At 42.8% G+C, this 13,868-nt stretch overlaps 1 protein-coding gene across 1 annotated transcript; it reads right to left on the bottom strand.

The window, feature by feature from the left end:
* Positions 1-6,199: 6,199 nt before the first annotated feature.
* Positions 6,200-10,525, bottom strand: LOC113747238 (uncharacterized). The gene is made up of 2 exons (XM_027286149.1): positions 9,632-10,525; positions 6,200-9,517 (listed from the first exon to the last, which is right to left on the bottom strand). Exons 1-2 carry the CDS (start codon positions 9,951-9,953, stop codon positions 8,841-8,843), a joined length of 999 nt encoding a protein of 332 aa, XP_027141950.1. The 5' UTR covers positions 9,954-10,525; the 3' UTR covers positions 6,200-8,840.
* Between the last annotated feature and the right edge of the window lie 3,343 nt (positions 10,526-13,868).

The raw sequence follows: 13,868 nt of genomic DNA, 5'->3' as shown, positions 1-13,868 counted from the left end.
CTTCACTGTTCGCCCCCCAACGTCCACAACCCCTCTAAACAGCTTGATTAATCCAACAGCGCATAGAATGTTAAAAGACTGCCCAAAAGCCTAGAGTCATTTAAAAAACTGCATGTGTCTGTTTTCAATCCCTGGAGAACCATTAATCTAAAGATACAGTTTCATCACATCCAACCTATTAGAACCCAGGGAGGGTGTATGTGGTATCTGGGTAAAATATTTGGAGTCTGTGTTGAATAATTAAATTTCCAACAGTGTCAGGATGACACGCAAGTGCCTCCAAGAGTTGAGGGCAGTTTTGATGGTGTTGAAGGTCAGGTGTCGTAAGCCTTTCACTCCTCTTTGGCAATGCAGAGGACCTGCCTCAGTGGACCAGCAGCGCTCAGAATATAGAAACGAGCAGCTTGTCACTGCCAGACACTTAAATATCTAAGAAGACGTTTTATTGCCCTTGACACTTTTTTGCCCTACACGCCGTTAACTCCAGTCTGGTAGCATCATGAGGCCTGTGAAAGAGTCCACGGCAGCGGTGGGAAGCCGTGATGTCGCTACAGAGAAAGTCCAAAAGACGCTCGTAAACGACTGACCGGGCATGTATAGTGAGTACTGCGGAATGCTGGCTACCGGGTTCAGTGCCTTGGTTAGTACTTGGATGGGTGACCTCCTGGGGAAATACCAGGTGCTGTAAGCGTTTCACATCCTCGCAGGGAACAAGCTTTTCTTCTTCAATAGCCATGTGGTGAATGACTGACGTTATTATACAGTATTTCCCAGTTTCCCTGGAGCTTACGACCATACACACCCTAATGACGCCCGATCTTGTCTGATCTCGGAAGCTAACAGGTCACGCCTGGTTGTACTGTGGAGACGGTGACCGCCTGATACCAGGTGCTGTAAGCTTTTTGCACATCTCGTGCACGGGAACAAAGCGTTTTCATCTTCAATAGCCATGTGGTGGTGAGATGACGTGCAATATATACAGGATTTCTTTCCACTTCCCTGAGGCGTACCCATACACCCTTAATGTGCCCGATCTGGTCTGAGCTCTGGAAGCTAAGCAGGGTCATCACCTGGTTTAGTATTTGGATGGTGACGCGCCTGGACTAAACAGTGAGTAAGCTTTTTCATCACATCTCGGGCGGCGGGAACAAAGCTTTTCTTCTTCAAGCCATGGTGGTGAGTACTGACGTGATAATACGCGTTTTCTCACTTCGCTGAGGCTTAGCCCTACCACCTAGAATGCGCCTGGATCTCGTCTGTTATGGGAAGCTGAAGCACGGCTAAGGCCTGGTTAGTTACTGGATGGGTGACCTCCTGGAAGACCAGTTGGTGTAAGCGTTGTGTCACATCTCGGCAGGGAACAAGCGTTCTTTTCTCCAATACATGTTGTGTGATACCTGACGTGGATATATTTACAGTATTTCTCTGTGTCAATTAAAACTGAACATTTCCTTTGTTTATAGTGGCAGGTGAGTGTAAATTGTCGTGTAACTTGTAAAATATGTGATAATTTTCAGTTTTGTCACCAGTCAAAGTATATTTTGATACATTTCATCTGGATTTGAAAATATTCATATATCTCCCTGTGCCTTTTCCTCACCACTACGCCTTCTCCCTACTTTCTGCTCCCATCCCTGCTACTTTCCCCATGTGGTGGGATTCGAATGAGTGCCCATAACTTGCACCTTGCGGTTGTGAAACAATCCATCAGCTGTTCCTCATTTTAATTGACTGCAGCTCATCAATAATCCAACAAGATGAAGATTTATCTTCAAACACAACAGGAAGTAAACAGCGACTACAAACATTAGATCAATCACTACCTCCACCTGCAACAGAGGGAGAGGCTACAACAGGTTCAAGTTTCTTGATGATACAGTTCAGACAGGAATTTAGAGTTTTATTATTTAAAATAATAAAAACAAATTTAAAATTACATATTTACCGATATTGAAACCGCAGGAAGGTAAGTTGCCTGAACTGACTCAGAAAATTCCTGGACTGCAGGAACCAGACAACGGCAAAGAAAATAAATAGGAATCAAACAAGTACGTGAGAAGAAGCAGTGAATTAACCACAACAAACACCACTATTGTTAGAAACACACACAGTTGCTGGGAGCCACATTGCAATACAAGAGTAGCATACAGAGATTAGGAAGGTGCAGCAAAATAGCCACGCAACCACCCTGTCTAGTCACGCAACTGTCTAATTACTTGTTAATAAGGTCTGACCACATACAGCGTCCAAATCAAACTTTTTTATTGTAGTAATTTGGAGAATTTCCATAATCAAAGTCTTGAAATGTGTTCCAGGACCTCAGCCCATCCCAGCCTAGACAGACAAACCTATGTTTTCATTAAACTCTGCTGGGCCTTTCAATACTGGAACCCTGATGTTTTTAGGGGTTTCTTGTCGCTTCCCTAGACAGCGTGATAGAGGAACACCTTAAGACAGCCTGTGTTTTTAAAGGCACCTTAGAGGTTCAAACAGTTTTCTCCAGTTTTCAGTCCAGGGGCCTCATGTACAAAGCTTGCGTACACACAAAAAAGTGGCGTACGTCCTTTCCCACGCTCACGTTCAAATGTATCAAACGTGAAACAATCGTAGAAATGTGCGTGCCCCACGACAATTTCATAGCTGTCGTACGCACGTTTCTACAGCTATTGTTCCTTTGGCGACACTTAGAGGTGACGCTGGGAAACTCTTAATAATGTGAAAACAAGTAGTCATCAGAGTGATGTGCACATCAGAGACACACTTATGAACAATTAACACACCCACGTGTTTGCAATTATATAGGTGGATATAAAAGCATGCGTAATGTGATGAAGAAAATGGTATTAACAATGGCAGCGTTAGCGTTGTTAGAGGACCTTGCAAACGTGAGCGATTTAAGGAACGCAAGGATTTACTTGCAAACCATGATAATTGGGTCATAAGCCGATTTCGGTTACCAAGGCCAGTGTTACTGGAGTTGTGCGCAGAGCTGCGGCCGGCCCGAGAGCGCAACGGGGGCCGGCGAGTAGCTCGGGGTTGTGCTGACTACGCTGGGGTTCCTGGCAACAGGGGAATTCCAGCGGGAGCTGTTTATCTAAGTAGGAAACATTTTCATTCCATCAATGTTCAAATCATATGTGATGCGCGAATGCAGCTAACTAACATCGTGGCAAGGTGGCCTGGTTCAACGCACGACTCATTCATTATGACTAACAGCATGGTTGCGAACAGGCTGGAGGCTGGCACGGTGCGCGATGGGTGGCTTCTATTCGTTTAATTGTCCCGTATGTAACGCTGGATTACATACGAAACAATTAAACGAATAAACTCTTTACTTACCCAGAAGCCGTGCCAGTGTGCCAGTGCATATTTGGGCATGTGCGCATTCAAATATCATGTTTTTGGTTTTCTTTATTTTCTGCTGGTGAAATTAGAGCTGCAGAGCTTTCTAACAAGCCCCTGATTGTCTCCCTGTGTTCAGTATTCTTGTCAGTAAAAGCGGGCGTAAAATGTCAGCCGCAGCGCCACACCTGTCCACACCTGTGTGTGCGCTGCTCGGATCCCACGGCATTTACAGCCTCACACACACGCTCCCACTCACGTCTTTTTTTGGTCATATTTATCCCTGTTGACAGGGAACCAAACAGAATCTCCACTTCATTCACTAGAATCTTTAGCTCAGACTCTGTGAAATTCATTTTCTTTCCTTTGTTCATCGCGTTATCTGATCGGACAAAGAGGTGAATCTCAGGTCCAGGGCCTATTTAAATAGATTTGCATATGTAAATGGGGGCGTGGACAGGGAGGAGTTGCACGTGCGCTCAATTCCACGTTGATTGGCATGTACAAAAGAAACATGCTTGGATCCATGCGAACGCACACTTTGATACATCTGAATATTTTTGTGCGTACGACAGTTTCCGGGTTCTGGCGTACGGCAAGTTTTAGTAGGAAATCCACGCAAGTATTCGTACATGAGGCCCCAGGATTTTGTGGGCGTTCCTTAAAGGGTGGCTCGATGACACGTTGAGGCCACCTTGAGCATACCCCTGCACCCCCAACATAGAGATAGAGATTAATTCATCTCGCTCAGTGTTTCAAAGTTAGTCATGTCAGAGAGATATACTTACCACCTTTCGTCAAACTCTGGTTGACCCCGCTTTGACAGTTTTACGACTTTGACCTTTGACCCACAAAGGGGGGGTCCCCGCCCACCCGGCATTGCTATTGGCTGTGCTGAAGGGGTAGTAGGCATGCACGAACCCCCAGCCCCGCCCCCCTGTACTGCTATTGGCTGTGCTGACAGCCAATAGCACACCCTCACACACACAATGGGCATGGAGAATGGGCATGCGCACACGATAAGGCCACCAATTTTAAGAATTTTCTAGAAGGGAAATGGCGGGAAAACAGTTGTGAGCTATGCTACAGCTACAATAGCAGTTGTGAAAACAAATCAACCAGCAAAAGATCTAGTGTTACAGAGAGAGACGCAAGCTAGCCCCCAAGTTTTACGACTTTGAACCGAGAAAGGGGTTCACACACACACACACACACACACACACACACACACGGCATGACATTGCAATAGATGGAGTTTTAGAATTAAAGTTCTGAGAATGCGCATGTGCACACGCAGATAAGAAAACCAATGTTGTAGAAAAAAATAAAATAAAATCTGTAAAACAACCTCAGCCGACATGTTGTGCACACAGTCATTCAATGGCAGCAACTGCACAGTGCGTGTGCCGTGGAAAGAAGACTGTAATGACTGTTTATATACCTGCAGCTGGGGAGAGTAAGTGACCAATGGGTCACTTGTGCTTTGCCAGTCTTGAATATGTACACATCTTTCTACAAACAACCCCAAATCTTCCCACCTATCCTTCACGTGTTTGGAAAAAGACACGTGAGGAAAAGAATTGTTTGCATCAAAAAGTCTTTTCTGATTCTCAGTCAAACAAACAGAAAGCGCTGTGCGGTGGTCATCCCAGAAAAGGGAGACCGTGGTCAGTCGTTCTTGTGTCACTTGGAGCCATGTGTGTTCATAGTCAGAGTCCGGGCCAAGATTCACATGAGATGTACAATGTAATTCATTGATTGTTGGAAAATCTGTATCTGTAGGAGACACAAGCGTTCTTATTTTTTGTATCAGCTGATCAGTGGATGCAGAAGCCTCTAACTTCCACTGATATGCATACAACAATTGTCTGGGATCATGCATAACAGCTATCAATGATTCATCGGGTCCCATTAGGGAGGTGAGAGAACTCACCTTTAACCCGTCCGGAGTCGATATCAAACATATCCCCAATTTACACATGAGATCTCTGCCGAGCAGATTAACAGGGCAGAGATGTGAGAATAAGAATGCATGCTTTATTTGCTCCCCCTCTGGTGTAGTACAACGCAGAGGAGCGGTCACTCTTTATTTAATCGATTGGCCAGATGCTCCGACAGAATACACATGCTTACCAGTTATTTTTGGTGTGTGTGAAAATGTGGAAGCCATAATCACAGAATTTGTAGCTCCTGAATCTACCAAAAACATCACTTCAGTCCCTTCTATTGTCAATGCATATAAAGGGAAAACAGTTTTAGGATCACCTGCATATTGTACATAAGTTTCTGTTGTGGAGAAATTGCTGAAGTCAAAGGTCAATGGTGAGGTCAGGAGGGAAGAAAGTGTTCAGGAGCCTCTGATGTCTTATGCTCTATTATTTATTGACGCTTGATCAAGGAGAACTAGAGACACCCTCAAAATACACCTGAAGTGCTTGAGTCGGTCTCGCATTCTGACGAACTCATGATGGTGGATATACTTTAAACCCAAAGATCACACCCCAAATACTATACGCCCCAGAATTAGTCAAAGAGAATGTCTTTACTCTTGGAGGTGTTATTGTCAACATATTCTAGTCTGGGGACACAGATGTCCGCTTACGCAGATTGGAACGGCAACAACAAGCTATCTATTATGACTAGGAAGGCAGCAACAGGCCTCTTCGACCCTGGCCACCACAGTGTTGAGATATGGTGGCACCTAGTCAAAGACAAACAATTAATACTGCCGAGGACCACAAGGCTCACACGTGGCCTCAACTACTAAGGATAGAAAATTCCATAACAATCCCCTCTTATTGATCATAAGATCAATACTAACTACCGAATAATAATAATTACCAAATTTAGAGATCATAAGATCAATACTAACTACCGAATAATAATAATTACCAAATTTAGAGACCACCAGGGAGTACAGTCAGAATGGGATTGACACAAACATTCTAAAACATTCGTAATCACACAGAATTATTCAAAAGGACATCCATAAAAATCATCTTTCAAACAAAGCAATCGGTTTAGATTAATTCACACAATCAGTGAGAAACTTTAAGAACCCCTCTTATGTACCCCATCATCCCATTCCCATGATGTGTGAGTTCCACTTTCAGGTCAACAAGGGCCTTTAAGCTAGTGAAGATCCCCTACAACACAAAGGTGTTAAAGGTCATCAGGGAGGTCACAGATCATGTGCAAATATGCCACTGGGAGAGGAGAAAGATCAGATTTATTATTTCACCTAGTAGATAAAACCCTAGCAATTAGAAGGGGTTCTATAAAACAAATTTTTAACATTTTTAGAGCAAATTTCTTCTCTCTTTTTAAATCACTCACAACAATCATCGTTGAAATCAAGATATTGCAAAATCTTCAACCCATGTACATTATGTACAGTTGAGGGTCACCACCATGGAGAGGTTACTAGCACATACGATGCATGGTGGCATGGAATCCATCTTCGTAGAAGATTTCCATGAACAGTCGTTATCCATCAGTTGCATATCATCATAACATAGTTGTAACTTTGAACTTTTAAACATGTATTACATTACTGTGAAAACCATCATTGAAAATTGATTTTAAAACTGATTCATAAAATGGCAAATGATTAAAAATCACATCTCTTAGAATACCAAACAACCAATAAAGCCAGAATTATCACATAAAGTTAACCTAAAATGGAACACACAGAAAACTGATTTTATCCCCGAAGATAGAAAATATTTCTTCTTCTTTTATTTATTTTTATCCATCCACTTAACCCCCTGTTGCTCCACAGACACCATACATTTACACACCATAGGTCTCCTCTCCACCAACTTCCCCAAGAGAAAGATCATCCAGGCCAAAGCCTCGAATCCTTTCCTCAAAACCTTCAAAATCATAATACCGCTTACCCACTGGATTGGCAGCCTCTGGGCGTACACACACACCTGGTTTCCAAGAGGTTTTGAACAGTTTGTTTGGGCCAGAACTATTTGAACTCTATATTCAAAATCTAATTTTACATAATTTTGTGTATGATTAATGCGAAAAGTTGTAGTATAACTGAAACTGCTCAGTAGGTACTGTTCATTGACTGTTTTAGCAATGTATAAGGCAATTTCAGTATCATGTGGAGACTACAGGGTAGGCAGGAGTATAGCACTCATCTGCTTCATCTTCAAATCTCGTGGCCAAATCATTCCAGTTGAACACTTTATAATCCGCTCTAGTGAATGGAATTGGATGAGACATCGGTGAGTGTATGGACGAAGGCATATTTTGACATAGCCAACAGTTACTGAGATTACGATCGCAAACATAATCATTCATTAGACTGAAGGCCGAATTTGTTTTTTTGGAGGTCACCTGTACCTCTATCACGCCTTGTTGATTTAGGTTTGGCTACATCAAGTGTATTTATGGAAGAAAATTGACCAGTATATAGAAAACTGTCCCCCTTATCCGTTTCACCATAGTACAGATCTTACCGCTCTGCACCTCCCCTGGAACATCTCGGTAATTAACAGCCCACAGTTTATAATCAGGATAACTTTTCAATGGCTGTTTAGTGAAACACCACAGCTCCAGAGGTTCAGTCAAAGGTATAGCAGCTGTGAATGTTACCTTCATTACCTGGGTACACTCAGCACTGTCTTAATCAGAGCTTTGTCATGCGTTGTCCACGACCATTTACCTTGAGAGAAAGTCAGGGGGTGAACAATATAACAGTCATCACATCTGTCAATTGGACACTCAAACATAACAGGGTTAATAGTTTGGTTAGTTTGGTTAATAGGCAGTTTGGTTAAAGCGCAGGAAATACAAGTCCTCATTGTCACCAACACCTGGTTCCACCTGGGAGACAAAAACATTTTTCTTTAGATATTTGATTAATACAACATTTCCGTCATTAAAAGGATGAATTGGTTCCTCTGGTGGTTTCGTGAGCCATTCAGACACCTGTAATGATAAAATTCAAAACATCAGTTAATCTTTTTACATATTCAGCCATAAACTCATCCGTCCAAAGCAGAGAAGTTTTGTTTGGTGTCAGAGGTTACCTTGTGCCTGTGGACATTAGTCTCCCCATTAACATCTCATGAGGACTCAGTCCTGTTGTTGCACTTAGTGCACTTTAGCTGGAGTACAGCACAATAGGCAGTGCATCAGGCCATTTCAGACCTTTTGTTAGTACTGTTTTGGTCAACCGTTCTTTGATAGTTGTGTTCATTCTTTTAACTTGACCAGAACTTTGTGGGTGATACGGAACATGCAACTGCAACTTGAACCCTAAAATTCCTGACAGATCCTGCATGATTTTTTTATACAAAAACTACATTTTGTCACTATCTATATTCTGTGGCACCCCAGACCTGGGGATCACCTCTTTTAGCAGACACTTAAGAACTGTTTTTGTGTCTTCTTTTCTTGTTGTGAAACCCTCAACTCACTTTGAGAATCGCTCAGTTATGACTAACAAATATTTATTGCCTTAACAATTTTAATACAGTCTATTTGCAAAAATAACCTGACAGAGGTTCCAGATGGTCAGGCTTCACTGTGCTATTCTTCTTTCTGGTCTGTTGACACGTCATACAACTGTCTACAAGTGTTTGCGAGACTTGTGTAATGCCTGGTGCAAACCATTGTGAACGAATAACATCATTTATCACCCCTCTTCCAACATGTGTTGGTCCATGTGCCACACGTGCCAAGACATGTTGGAGAGCTCTTGGGCAAACTAGTCGCCCATCCGGGTGGAACCACAAGCCAGACTCCGAATCAACTGCACAACCTTTACGCAACCAAAGACTTCTCTCCCTGTCATCAGCGTGATTCTGCATTTTCACGACATCATTAGAGGAAGGTACTGGAATTGGATTGACGGGTTGTGTGGAGGTATATTGATGGACCATGGAGGAGGAGGAAAGTGCGGCTTGTTTGGCTGCAGTATCAGCCATTGCATTTCCTCGTGAAACAGGATCATTTCCTTTAGTGTGGGCTGCACATTTTACAATCGCGAGCTGTGACGGGCGCAAAATAGCCTCTAATAGATCATTTACCAACGCGTGATGCTGTAATGGCTTACCAGAGGATGAGACAAAACCTCTCATTTTCCATAATTGTCCAAAGTCATGCGCAGCGCCGAATGCGTATCGCGAGTCAGTGTAGATAGTGGCAACTTTACCAGAAGCAAGTATGCAGGCTCTACTAAGAGCATACAGCTCAGCTGCTTGGGCTGAAGTTCCATGAGGCAAAGATCCTGCTTCAATGACTTCAGAATCATTTACTACTGCATAACCAGCCAAATGTACGTTGTCAGATGGTCTGCTAGCCGAACCATCAGTATAAAGAACCATATCAGAATTTGGTATCGGTGTTTGCAGCAGATCTGGTCTCGGAGATGTGCACATTTCAATAAGGGCGATACAGTCATGCTCATCATCTGTATCAATCAATGGTAGCAGAGTAGCTGGATTTATTGGAGGTGAGCGCTTTAAAGTTATGTGGGGACTTGAAAGAATTATTGCCTCGTAACCTGAGCGGCGTGCTGCTGTCATGTGTTGTGTTGCAGATGTGTTCAAAATGTGTAATACTGCATGTGGAACATGCACGACAGTCATGAGCCAGTACAATGGGAGAAGATTTGTCGATCAAAATGGCAACAGCGGCCACTGCTCTTAGACAACCTGGCATACCGAGAACTACAGGGGTCAGTCGAGAGGAGTAGTACGCAACAGGACGATAATGAGAACCATGTTTCTGTACCAGAATGCCAGTGGCGAAGCCATCTCTCTCATGCACATGTAGATGGAACGGCTGATGATAGTCAGGCAAACCCAACGCTGGAGCCATTGTGAGAGCATTTTTCAGATCTTGAAAGGCTTTGTGCATTTCCTCAGTCCACTGTACCACGGGTGGAGATGATTGCAGTGTGGCGGCTCACAAAACAGAGTCCATAGTTGCATATCCAAAAATCCAGTGTCTGCAGTAATTAGCCATCCCCAGAAAAGAGAGCATCTGTTTCTTGGTTGTGGGGGGAGCCATGTTAACTAGCAGTTTCACCCTCTCCGGTGACAAAAGGCGTTGTCCATCCTTCAGAACATGACCCAAATATGTCACCTCTGGTCGACAGAATTGCAACTTTGCCAGCGACGCTCTGTGACCACACTCGGCCAGTCTCTGTAGCAGCAAGATAGAGTCTGCGTGGCAAGCTTCTTTTGATGGAGAAGCTATTAGGAGGTCATCAGCGTACTGCAAGAGAGTGGAGCCACCTGGCAGGTGGAGCCCATCTAGATCTCTTTTTACCGCTGCTGCATACACCGTGGGACTCTCGACAAAATCCTGCGGCAACCGTCGCCAAGTGTATTGCTTACCTTTGAATGTGAATGCAAACAGATACTGGCTATCTGGATGCAACGGTATCGAGAAAAAATGCAGAACTCAGATCAACGACTGTGTAGTGCGTGGAGTTAGGTGGTAAAGAAGCTAAAATCGAATTGGTGTCAGGCACAATTGGAGCTGCAGGTACCACTATATCATTAATCGCTTGCAGGTCCTGCACGAACCGCCATTCATCAGGGCGATTTGCTTTGGGAATTGGTAAAATGGGATTGTTACATGGGCTGGTAGTTTGAACTAGCACGTCTTGATCCAATAGAGACTGAATGACACTTTCAATTCCTACTACAGCTCTATGAGGCAAATTGTATTGTCGTAGGTAGCTTAGCATTAGGCTTAAGTGTAACTTTATGTGGCAGAGCCGAATTTACAAAACCCACATGATTTTTATGTTTAGCCTACAAAATAGGTGGAACCTCAGACAATTCAGAAGGAGGTCCATACTGTGTGGGAAGAGGCGGCTGGTGAGTAACAAATGTAGACATCGGTAATTGCATATGTTCATCTAAGGACAACATATACAGTTCCTCCCCTAAATATGTTACTGTTTGGTGTTGAGAAGCTGGTACAGCTTCTTTCAATGCCTGGCACTGAGCCACCATGTCTCCAAGGTGTTTCAGCTCACAGCCAGGTGTGACGGCCACAACGATATGTGGACATGAATTTTCAACATTAAACAACCTCTGCTGTTCACTAGATAATTGGACTGGTATGGCACATCCCTGCGGACCAACAAACAAACATTGTTCACATTCTAACCCCTCTTGTTTATTTAAAAACCTGGAAACCAATTGTTTATACTGATCAGAAGGGTTAAATGCTGCAGTACAATGACAATGCAAAAGAGGCCTCATTGTATACATCAATGTTGCACATGGCGGAGATGATTTGGCGATTTTCTGAATATCTGAAACAGTGAAACTGGGAAGCATATTAAAACCTATAAATTCCCAGCAATACAACTGTCTTCCGTACTCTGCAAAAACTGAAATGCTAGAGCGGCTTTTTCATCAGGGAGGGTCAAAAACAATCCATCCGGGGTGCACTGAATAGTAGCATGCAGTTTAGAAAGCAGATCCCTCCCCATGAGTTTAATTGGGCTTTTATCAGATATCAGAAAAGAATGCATCACTTCAGAGCCTTCAACAGTTATTTTAGTCCTTAGATAACGGTTCCGCAATGGGAATCCCGGAAACGCCTACAGTGGTGATAAAGTTGGATGTAGGTGTGCATACATGCTCTGCAGTTTTTACAGTAGAAATAGTTGCCCCACTATCTACCAAAATTTCAACGTATTTCCATTAACTTGAACGGGCATTATCGGGTCTTCGGCGGGATTACTAGAAAGTTGAATAGTTGCAGCTTGAATATGAAATGGTTGTTCTGATCCCGCCCCTCCATGGCCTCCCTATGCTTGATTGTAAAATGTTGGCTGCATATAAGCAGCTTGTGTGGGTGGGGCTGGAAGAGCAGGAAATGACGTAGTTGCTTGTGGAGCGGGTAGAGCCGGAAATGATGTAGTGGCTTTGGTTACTGGGTCAGTTCCGACGACGACCGTTCCTATTGATAATTACTGTGTTTTGGTGTTGACCACCTTCCTGTGGCGCATACTGCATCATCTGCTTTAGGCTGGAGGCAGGTTTATTAAGAGCGAAAACCTCATTCCTGTACAAAGCCATTGCTTTGTTCATAGTTGCCTTTCAGTCTTGGGTATGTCAGTTAACGACAGTTTACAAGCAGCTGCCACATTTGGTTTTAGATTCTACAGAAACTCTCCACAGCGAAGATTCATATTCATCTTGTTCTGTTCCAGCATTAATATCCTACTTTGTGTAAATCACGGTGTGAATTCAGGCGTAGACTATTTTGCTTCCTGGATGCAACAAACTACTTTTGAGAAATCAATACATTTTGTATGTGTTTGGTTATTGCATTTTTTACTTCAACATTTAACCAATAAATCAAAGTTTTGGGTGAGGCCATTACCCACCCTCAGCTGCTCAGGGAAAACAAACTCATCTTAACACAAGATCCACTCAGTTCTGCAAGTGAACTGGAAAAAGTGTTTTTTTTTGGTATTCTTCCATGAACTCAGAAGTCCATGGTTTTCAAACAGCTATTTTGTCAATCATTATTTTTACAAGCATTTATTGAAGATGTCTGTGACACTTCAGAGGCAGGGGCAAATTTGCTTTCCTATGTGCCTCTGTGTTTCTGGTCTGCCTAATCGAGTGTAACATCAGATTTAGGTATTTATGTAGTAGTGTAAACAAAGTGTGCTTTTAAGTAGAGTCAGTTTGATTTTTTTTTAGCTTGACATATACAGTTGTTTCTATTATTATTTGAGCACAAACTGCACAATTATCGATTCGTAATGAGCACCATGATTGGAGTTAATGTTGATTCTGAGTTGATTTAAAGTGTGTGAAACATATTCATCAAGTTGAAACATGTGTTAATCAAGTTTGAAGAAGATTGTACTACACCAAAATAGTATGCGATGATTGTTACAATACTTAACTTCAAACACTTGAAACATTTTTTCTTTGCAGTAGAAATAACCTATATCCTATGACAATTTAAGTAAAAAGGTTACTTTTTAAATGAAGTTGAACAGAGCTACCTTTAATAGTATAATCCTTGAAGAGGGAGAGCAGAGATGTTGTTTTGTTTTGGCTTTACAATCTGCACTTCCTCGTCACTAAGGTCTGTGTAAGGCTCCTCCTCTCTGGGTCTGGCTCCTTCTCCTTCTAAATCTGATTCATTTGACTGTCTGCTGTCTTCCTTCTCCTGTCTGTGCATAATCTTGACTTTCCTTTCTAATTCACTACTGTAGCTGTTAGTAGAAAAAGTTCATCCTCTGCCTTAGTTTGTGATGTGCTTGGTTGTTCATCTACAGTATCATTGCATTACAAGAGGGCCTTGTATTTAAAAGTTGCAGAAAGACTAAGAGCGCTTTTCCATTATTTTTTTGTTGATCCGACAGTGTTATCCCGACCTTGGCTAAAATATTCAACAAATCACGAGGAGCGGGAATCTTGGCTTGGCGCTTTGCCCAGCCATTCATCATAGCTTTTGCACAATTTTCCAAATTATCAACATGTCGCTGCTTTATCTTAGCCATTTCTAAAGCTCTA

The sequence above is a fragment of the Larimichthys crocea genome, chromosome XIII, assembly GCF_000972845.2.
Source record: "Larimichthys crocea isolate SSNF chromosome XIII, L_crocea_2.0, whole genome shotgun sequence".
Taxonomy (NCBI): Eukaryota; Metazoa; Chordata; class Actinopteri; family Sciaenidae; genus Larimichthys; species Larimichthys crocea.
This window is presented reverse-complemented; position numbering and strand designations above follow the sequence as displayed.